The 10,642-nt window shown below is 37.5% G+C and overlaps 1 protein-coding gene across 1 annotated transcript; it reads right to left on the bottom strand.

The window, feature by feature from the left end:
• Positions 1–8,994: 8,994 nt before the first annotated feature.
• On the bottom strand, positions 8,995–10,332 carry LOC114267104 (Plant basic secretory protein (BSP) family protein). The gene has a single exon (XM_028208096.2). It carries the CDS (start codon positions 10,156–10,158, stop codon positions 9,253–9,255), a length of 906 nt encoding a protein of 301 aa, XP_028063897.2. The 5' UTR covers positions 10,159–10,332; the 3' UTR covers positions 8,995–9,252.
• Positions 10,333–10,642: the final 310 nt, after the last annotated feature.

Here is a 10,642-nt window from a genome sequence, read left to right as displayed (position 1 = left end):
TCTACACCATCTCCAAGCCAACCAATCCACACTCCATTCCAGCAACTTCAAGGCCATTTCCAGAGGTCAAGGGCCACCAAACTTGGTCCAAGAGTTGTTGAAGACATAGGCTACAAGGGTAAGTCTCATTCTCCCTCTTTCTTGCCTATTTTTGCTCAATATATTAGCTCCTCTTGATTGCATATTTGGGCTCCGACCCTAACTGAAAATAGCATTATTTTGAGCTCCTTTTCATGTTTGTTTAAGGGCCTCTCTCTGTTTGAGGCTTCCTTTTTACACTTGCTTCTTTACCTCTCTGGTATGCCTCTTTCTTGCATAGTATTTTAGGCCTATTTGTAAACTGTTTTGAGCTTGGTCATAAACTGTAAAGTGGCTTATTTTGAGCCCTTCTTCAACATTGTTGAAGGGCTCTTCACTATTTGAGACTTCCTTTTGTCACTTGCCTCTTTATCCCTCTTTTGGCCTTATTTTTTGCATGTTTTGTTAGCCCCTTGTGCTTGTATTTTTAGGCTCTGGTCCGAACTGTAAATAGCCTTATTTTGACCCCCCCTCTTCATGTTTTATCAAGGGTCTTTTTCTGTTTAAGGCTCCCTTTTTACACTTTGTGTTTAAACCTTCTTTTAGGCCTATTTCTTGCATAGTATTTTAAGCTTACTTGTGCACTGTTTTGGGCTCGGCTGTAAACTGTAAAATACCTTGTTTTGAGCCCCTCTTCAACTTTGTTGAAGGGATCTTCATTATTTGGGGCCATCAGTTGCTACTTGCTTCATTACCTCTCTTACGGGGCCATTTTTGCATGCTAGTTTAGTCCTATTTGTGTCCATTGTTTGGCCTTGCTTAAAACTGCAAATATGCTTGTTTTGGGACTGTCTTGATTCTGTCTTCACACTTCATGTTCAAATAATGCATGCTTTGCATAGCCATAGGTCATTCCATGTATCTCATTTCATGTTTCGGGTCTCATTTCATGCATCGGGTACCATATTGCCATGTTTCGGGACTGTTTTGCATCATATTTCAGTACTGAAATTTGCATGCTAGTATTCCATATTCCATGCCTTGCCATGTCTTGTTAGAGTGGCATTTGTGCCTTAGGATCGGTCCTCGGTTTGCGTGCACGTGTGCACGTATTTCGAGTGTCTCATTTTCATCTCATGGCTACTAATGTGAGTGTGGCTAGGGTCCACTCATGTTGGTGTAAGTCCATTGTGCATTGAGTATGCCATTTCATTTTATAACATTGCGTATGCTAGGTTGTATGTTAGAGCATTGCGTATGCCTTGTTACATCGTGCATTGTGTATGCCATCTCATAGCATTGTGCTTACTAGGTTGTATATTAGTTGCATTCATGCATGTCAGTCATATTGCATTGTGCTTGGGATAGGAGTTAGCCCGAGCACGGGAAACGAGGGACGTTTCGTACTTCGAGTGACGGAACGTGTCTCAATTCCCAGTCACCGACACTCCGGATTATCCATGATGGAGTTTAGGTTTTGTTGTGTTTATATGTGCATTCATTTCATATTGAGTCGTGCAATTCGACTCCTCGGCCATCATGCATCGATATGCGTGATTGGCGACACGAGGACCGAGGACTACACTCCTTGAAGAGTAGTCATGCATATATATGTGAAAATACTTTGTCATGCCCCTTTGTTGCTCTCTGTTGCAGCAAATCAGAAATCGACAGCCTTCTGGAGCTTGGCACGCATTCCAAGAACAATTGCAAACAGAGGCAAACTGGGGCATCGCGAGGGATTCTCCGCACAAGGCAACCTGAGCATGCATCATTCATCATCTGGAGCAGATTTGAGGCAGTCCCTGGCTTGCATGCCAATTTATTGCTTTCCTAATTTAATTTGTTAATTAATTAGGGTTTTGTACATATTTGGACTGTAATTATTCATTTGGGACTGTATATTATTTATTCGAACCCTCTGCGCGAGGGCAATGTTGTAATAAGTGTGCGTGTGTGTGATGTATGTCTACCAACCCCACGTCTTTCTCCCTTTTATTTACCCGCTTATGATGGTTAGATTAGGGCATGTTTCAATTAGCATACAGTATGATAGCATGTTTGCATTCATTTATCTGTTTTGCATGCACCGGGCTCGGCGTATCATACTAACTGCATCGTATTTTCAATTCCAAGTTGAATACATGCTAGCTGTAGCATTTCATATGCCATGTTTAGAATAGTCGAGCCTGCTATAGTTGTATTTTTGCATGTGTTGCATTAGGCATTTCTGTATAATTAGGATCATGCATGGATTTCTAATTAGTTTCTGTTTTGGCTTGGAGTACTCGGTAAGTTTTATGCTTTAGCACCCTAGCATGCATGTGAGTGACTGCCATGAATAGCATGCTTACCATGAGGCTAATTACTTATGTGATATAACTGCCTGAATGCCTGTGGGTGAAGGTTGGGTTATTTGAATTGGAACAATTCATCAAATGTGTGTTTTAAAGCCCACTAGATAGTAGCAAAATTATGTTTTTCTAAGCCCACCTGAGGGTGGCAAATCCACGTCTTAGCCTACTTGCGAGTAACACCATCAAACCATTTTCAAAATAAACAAACATGAAATGTTTTGTTCCAATTCAGACGATCCAGTCTATACTTGTATACTGTGCGCATTATATAGTAAATCTAGGCTAATAACCGGAATAAGAATGCATAATGTTTTCAAAAATAGATATCATGGTTAGTAGAGGCCGATCTTTGATCGGGCGAGCGGGGGTGCTCACGAAGTGACCTTCCCCAATCGTACCCAAGTTCCTGAGCCGAGACAACTTTGGTGATAACAGACACGTGGCCTTAGGCAAACGAGTCAGGGTTTCCTAAATTTCCCCAAAATAAAATATTTAGGTGGCGACTCTGTATCTGGCAAAGCAGTCCATGTTTGGCACTTCTTTCAAAATCTATTTTCTCAAAACGATTTGTTGGATTTGGACTCTTTGGTTCAGACTTAGAACCGTGACAAATTGAGAGTCCGAATTGTAGTGAGCCCAATATCGAACGGAACGGGGGACTCGTTCCTCCCCGGGGCGTTCGGGGACGTCTACAGCAAGCCTAAGTTAACTTGTTCAAGGGTCGTTCCCCACTTAAAGGTCATTCATTTGATTTCATTTCAATGGTCATTCCTTTCGATTTCTTCTTAACTTCGACTGAGGTTATGGATATCATTAGAGTTGAGCTCCAAATTTCGTCAAGCCACATTCCAAGGCTTCGATAATCCCTTGCAATCAAGATCTTCTAATCTCGGGTAGGCTTTGTTTTATATCAACTCTGTTCGTTTCTGATAAATTCTGATCTTTTCAAAATTTTCCACCTAGATCGAACTCATTTTATATCGGATCTGCCAACCTAGGCCGAGGCCTTATTTTCTTGATTCTGCACACTTAGGTTGAGCTCTTGTCTTTTGGGACCTACTTATCTAGGCCGAGATCTTGTCTTCTGGGATCTGGGATCTACTCATTTAGGTTAAGTTCTTCTCTTCTAGGACCTACTTATCTAGGCCACGATCTTGTCTTCTAGAATCTGGGACCTACTCACTTAGGTTGAGCTCTTGACTTCTCGAACCTACTCATCTAGGTTGAGTTTTTATTTTCTGGGATCTTGAATCTGCTTACTTAGGTTGAGCTCTTCTCTTCTTGGATATACTAATCTAGGCCTAGATCTTGTCTTCTGGAATCCAGGATCCGCTAACTAAGTTTGAGTTTTTGTCTTCTCGAACCTACTGATCTAGGCTGAGGTCATGTCTTTCTAGATCCACTCATGTAAGGTGAGGTCGTTCATCTGGGATTTGCTTACCTAGGCCGAGATCTTATCTTCTGGAATCTGGAATCTGCACACTTAGGTCGAGCTCTTCTATCTGGGATCTGTTCCACCTAGGTCGTACTTTTCTATCTGGGATCTGCTTTACTTAGATCGATGCCTTTTCTTCTCGAACCTACTCATATAGGCGATATATTGTCTTCTAGGTTCTGGGATCTGCTCACTTAGGATGAGCTCTTGTCTTCTAGGACCTACTCATCTAGGTCGAGATCTTGTCTTCTGGAATCTAAGATCTACCCACTTAGGACGAGCTCTTATTTTCTCGAACCTATTCATCTAGCCCAAGATTTTGTTTTCTAGGATCTGAGGTCTGCTCACCTAGGTTGAGCTCTTGTCTTCTTGGACCTATTTATCTAGGTCGAGATCTTGTTCTCCAGGATCTTGGATCTGCTTAACTACGGTGAGCTTTTGTCTTCTCAAACCTATTCATCTAGGCCGAGATCTTGTCTTCTGGGATCTGGGATCTGCTCACTTAGGTTGATGTCTTTTCTTCTCAGACCTACTTATCTAGGTTGAGGTCATGCTTTCTTGGATCCACTCACCAAGGGTGAGGTTGTTTAGCTGGGATCTGCTCACCTAGTCCGAGCTACTCCATCTGGGATTTGCTTCACCTAGGCCAAGCTCTTTTATCTGGGATCTGCTTCACCTAGGTCGTGCTCTTCTATTTGGGATCTACTTCACCTAGGTCGTGCTCTTCCATTTGGGATCTGCGTCACCTAGGTCGATGTCTTCTCTTCTCGGATCTACATATATAGGTCGATATCTTATCTTTTAGGGTCTAGGATCTGTTCACCTAGGATGAGCGATCTTGTCTTCAAGGATCTAGGATCTGCTTTCTAAGAGTGGGCTCTTGTCTTCTTGAACTTACTCATCTTGGCCGAGATCTTGTCTTCTAGGATCTGAGATGTGCTCACTTAGGCTGAGCTCTTGTCTTCTCGGACCTATTCATCTAGGTCGAGATCTTGTCTTTTGAAATCTGGGATCTGCTTACTTAGGTTGAGCTCTTGTCTTCTTGGACCTCTTCATCGAGGCTGAGATCTTGCCTTTTGGGATCTGGGATCTGCTTAGTTAGGTTGAGCTATTGTCTTCTCGGACCTACTCATCTAGGCCGAGATCTTGTCTTTTGAGATCTGGGATCTGCTCACTTAGATTAAGCTCTTGTCTTCTCGGACCTATTCATCTAGGTCAAGATCTTGTTTTTTGGGATCTGAGATCTGCTTACTTAGGTTGAGCACTTGTCTTCTTAGATCTACTCATCTAGGTTGAGATTTTGTCTTATGGAATCTAGGATCGGTTCACATAGGTTGAGCTCTTGTCTTCTCGGACCTGCTCATCTAGGCCAAGATCTTGTCTTCTGGGATGAGGAATCTACTCACTTTGTTTAAGCTCTTGTCTGCTTAGACCTATTCATTTTGGTTGAAATCTTATTTTCTAGGATCTAGAATTTGCTGACCTAGGTTGATCCTTCCATACTTGAAGGTCGTCTTCATCTCCTCGGGAGTGCTTATGCCCCCTATCATTGCATTCATCTCTTCTGGAAGGGTCTTTATTCTGTCAATGTCAACAAGTTCTCCATCTTCGCTGAACTCGTCGTCACTGACATGTTGATCTTGCACGATGATGGTCATCTATTCCAACTAAATTCCTACAGATGGTGCCTAATTGTGGGTGTTGATTTTTTAACTTACAGCCAAACAGATTTCCTTCCGAGATCTAGGAAACTTAGCTGGAGAGCACGTGGCAGAATAGATTAAGCCAACACCTGCGCACAAAAAGACAAGAAATACCGCGGTGGCTCGTCCACTCGGGAGCACTCCAATGATCAAGTCAGTCAACTTATCTCTTAAAGATATCAACACAAGTACACAATTCACAATCAAAAAGCATACCTTATACCTACGGGGTGCCTTACTTTTATAGCCAGCAGTATCCGCGTCCTCTAAAAGTCTTACTTCATAGGACTCTATCCTTACAAGAATATCATTTATCTAAGACTCCTCTTATTTAGATTAGGATTAACTTTCTTATGAGTCCAATCTTACCCAAACAAGTAGTCTAACATCATTTAGGACTCTTGTCATTTATCCGAATATCTCGAATTCTGACATTATCGCACCATATCTTGGCAATATCACATGAACCTCGGCATTATGGCTCGCCCATATGGCACCTCAAAACATGAAACCTTATTTTGCATAAAGTATAAAACCTTTTCATATTTGATTTGTAACTCGATAGGTAACAAATAAAAAATAAATACAAAATTGACTGGTTAATAAACACCTTGTCAAAATTTTCAAATAATTAAGAAATATAATTTATAGGGTGAAGCATCAATAAATTTCAAAATGTGATCTTGTAAATTGTTTAGTTCTCCTTTTTTCTTATGAGACCAAAGGTCCCATTAAAGTGAAAATTATATAAAAGGATAGTCACTTATATGTTTGGGTTTAATTTTTTAGGGATAAAAATAGGTTTATTAAAAAGTAAAATTACACATTTGGGTAATTTGTACTATAGAAGTTTTGGATTTTTCCTTATTCTAGAACAAATCCCACGTTACGAACAAAAACCTAACACTTTAATGTAACTTTCCAATAACGTAACACACTAAAAAACTCATTGGTGTACTTTTCCCAAACGTAATAACGTAACACTCAAAAAAGACTCTTTGGTATACTTTTCTCAAACGTAACACTCCAATGTAACACAAAAAAAAAAAAAAAAATTTCTTAGTGTACTTTTTTTAAACGTAACACTCCAATCAGTGTAATCCCAAACGTAACACTCCAATGTAATATACTCGAATGTAACACAAAAATACTAAAAAAACTCCTTAGTGTACTTTTTTCAAATGTAACACTCACAGTTTGAAATTATACATTTGCCCAAAATTTACTAAGGAATATTTGTACTCCTTTTAGAATGGTTTGAAGAATCTCACATTCTTTTTTTTTTTTTTTAATGTTACATTGGAGTCTTACATTTAAGAAAAGTACACTAAGATTTTTTTTTTTTTTTTTTTTTTGTGTTACATTGAGTGTTACATTTGGGAAAAATATACCAAAGAGTTTTTTTTGTGTGTTATATTAAAGTGTTACACTAAGGAATTTTGTTGGGGTATTATATTGAAGTGTTACGTTTGGAGAAAATACATTAAGGAATTTTTTTGTGTGTTACATTAAAATCTTACACTAAGGAGTTTTTGTGTATTACATTAGAGTATTACACTAAGGAGTTTTTTTAAAGTATTATATTAGAGTGTTATATTTGAGAAAAGTATACTAAGAAATTTTTGTGTGTGTTACATTAGAGTGTTACACTAAAGAGTTTTTTTGGAGTGTTATATTAGAGTGTTATGTTTGGAAAAAATACACAAAGGAATTTTTTTGTGTGTTACATTAGAGTGTTACAATAAGAAACTTTTTTGTGTGTTACATTGAGGGAGTTTGGTGTGGATTATAGAAGCTGATTATAGCTTATTTTAATTTGGAAAATTATGCCAGACTATTTGGTTGAGTTTTTGCTTACAGCTTTTTAGGCAGAAATAACTTAAATACGCTGAGAAAAGCTGATTATTTAGAAGCTGGGGAAGGGGTGCGTTTGGTTTCTGTTTTTTGATTATCAACTTTTAGTTTACAATAAGCTGCACCAAACAGGACCATCAGAATGTTACACTAAGAAATTTTTTTGGAGTGTTACGTTTGAGAAAAATACAATAATTAGTTTTTTTATGTGTTACATTAGGATATTACACTAAGTTTTTTTTTAGTGGTTGTTTGGGATGTCCTAAATAAGAGCACTTTTTGTCTTTTTGGACTAAAAAGTTGAGAAAAAAAAGATGGATGTTTGGATTAACTTTTTGACTTTTTACGAAAAAATATGTATTAAAAAATTGTATAAATTAGTGTGTAGGAAAGTTTTGACAGTGTAGACTGTGAGGTGACAACAAGGTTTGCAGAGTGGTGTAATAAGAAATGGTTGCCTTCTTTTCGGGCAACCATTTGGACGGTGTTCTTTGGCTAGTGGGGGTCCACCACGGGTCCCGTTTTGCTAATCGAAACCGTTCAATGTGTACAATTCGTCGAGTATTATATATTTGTAAAAAATCACGTTGATCGGATTGGATTAATTTTTTTGTCAAACGTTAACTATAACACCATCTATTTTTTATACAAATCTGATTTGTTATGTAGTTAACGATATCCGATCAATGTGATTTTTTACAAGCATATAGTACTGGACAAGTTTTACACATTAACAGTTCGGATTATCAAAATGGGACTCGTGGTGGGCTCCCACAGGCCCAACATTACCGTCCAACTTAGTGAATATATATATGTAATTTTTTTTTGTTCCTTTTACGATACTTTCCTATCAATTTAGTACCAGGAACAGTGTAAAGTTGGTTTGTATTAAAATATTATATATATTAATTTTTTTATACTTTTGATTTGTGAATAGTGATGACTTATTTGCTTTTTGGATTTTTTCTAACATCCCAAACCATGCCTTAGTATTACATTGGAGTTTTATGTTTGAGTGTTACATTAGAGTATTACAGTTTGAAATTATACATTTGGCCAAAACTTACTAAGTAGTTTTTGTACTTCTTTTGAAATATTTGAAAAATCTCACATCCTTGTAGAATATTTGAAGAATCCTATATTTTAAGTCATTTTTATATTTCTTTTAAAATGTTTTCCAAATAAAAAAGGTTTTTATATAAAAATTCACCCCAAATTTGATTATCATATATTGTGTACCTTACCTTTTTAACACAAAAGAAAGGAAAAAAAGAAAAAAGAAAAAGAAAAGAGAAGGAACATAATAGAAATAAGAGTATATCCATAAATCAAATTTTAAATAATATATTAAATCTACGTTTTCAAATTTATGAGACTAATTGGTTTATAAGAAAATCTTTAGGACTAAATGGATCACCATTCCTCAAGAGGGAATTTATAGGTAAATTTTTCCAATTTATATTGGTTAAAAAACGCCCAATCAAAATTTTTAAATAATTAAGCAACATAATTTCTATAAATTTCACAATAGACAAAAAATATATATTTGAATAGAAAATTTTTACCATATACACCTTAGATGAATTTGATTATAACTAAAATAATAAACGCAATAAACCGTTAAAAAAAAAAAAAAACTCTTAAACCCTCATAAATTAAATATCACAAAAGTCATAATCACAGTACATATATGTGTTTTATAAAAAATTTCATTTGAATATCACCCAAAAGAAAAAATGAAAAATACAAATCAATTATGAAGTATAATCTCATTCCATTGCTGATTTGTCTGATCATATTCACTCAACCGAAAAGCTTTGGACCCACCTTAACTGACAATAATTGCAAAAATTATATGCATGTGCAACACAATCTGGTCACAATTTTACTGAGCTCTAGATTCCAATGGCGATGATGTTGACAAGTGGTGCTTTTTTTGAGACATGTATGATGCACATACATGCTGAGCTGGCATTCCTATCGCATCCTCCACCGTCCGATCATTCCAACCAACTCTCATGCCTTGATTCAACCGTTGGATGAACCCTTTCTTGTACACCTCGCAATAATTCAAGAAATGTGCCACGGCTCTAGGATTCTCATCCTTCCAGCAAATGTTGTCAGATTCCGGCTGATTGCCACCGCCGGAGAAATCTTCCGCCGCCGCACCACCACCCAACCCAGCTAAGCCACTGATGTATTCAACCATGCCATCGATGAGAGACTTTGGAGCATTATTATTATAGAGCCATACACGTGACATGCCATTTTGGACTGCCCTTAACATGGCATGGTCAACATTAGTCTCTTCCATGAATATTGAGGGGCTTAAAAGAAGAACAAATTCATGATCTTTCAAGGACTCAACCATGACCATGTGGGTCAGATTCCGGCTGGTGAGCCCGAGGGTGACACGGTTGACTTGCTTCTTGGGTTGTGTAGTATTAGGATTGGGATAAAGAATTGTTTCAACAAATTTACTTGTTTTGAGTACTAACCTTGTAGCTTTGTCGTTTGACACGTATAAGAGGTCGAATTGGCGGCGGGCGGCGGAGTCGGCCGCGGCGTTGTTTTGAATATTGATTTGAAAACCTTTGGAGGCTTCATGGTTTGCCCATAAAGAGAGAACGCCGACCACGACGATGAAGAAAAGTCGGAGAATGATTCTGGAATTGGATGAGACCAATTTGATGTTATCATCATCAGAAGGGTTGGTGGTGGTTGGGACATCAACGGTGGCGGCGGTGATGGTGTTAGGGAGGAGGGGATGAAGGAGGTGGTAGTCCTCCATGTTGAGAGAAATAATGAGAGATTGAGTTTAGTGTGTTCTAGAAATACAATTGACAATGAATTGTCATGAAGCATAATAACCTGCGCCCATACGTTTGGTTGAGTGGACCATATGTGTCCAAAAATTATTTATTATTTTTGGAGCCACTTCAATTAGTTTTTAAATTAATACTAATTTGGCAACACATTAAAAGAGATGAGCTTCTTGGAGAGAAGCAACGAATGATTGAAAGGTGCTTCTCTCCATTTAAAAATAAATCACCTTAATAATTATTTTGTAACTTTTTATTTGTAACTCTTCTCAAAAAAAAAAAAAAAAAGAAAAAAAAATATTAATAATTTGTTTCGAAATTTTTTGTTTTAGTCTATCACTTTTGATGAGTTTCCTTTCCCTAGTTGTAGCCTCTTAATTAATGTCAAGCGAGAACATAAATTTTTTATTTCATATTAATATGTATACATACAAGAAGTGAACCAAAATTTAA

The sequence above is a fragment of the Camellia sinensis genome, chromosome 8, assembly GCF_055761805.1.
Source record: "Camellia sinensis isolate YWXY chromosome 8, ASM5576180v1, whole genome shotgun sequence".
In the NCBI taxonomy this organism is placed as follows: Eukaryota; Viridiplantae; Streptophyta; class Magnoliopsida; order Ericales; family Theaceae; genus Camellia; species Camellia sinensis.
The sequence above is the reverse complement of the archived record's forward strand: the minus strand, read 5'-3'. Positions and strand labels throughout refer to the sequence as shown.

Bases quoted from the DNA above. Each gene is read 5' to 3' on its own strand.
- LOC114267104 (XM_028208096.2), bottom strand. From the start codon at position 10,158: ATGGAGGACTACCACCTCCTTCATCCCCTCCTCCCTAACACCATCACC.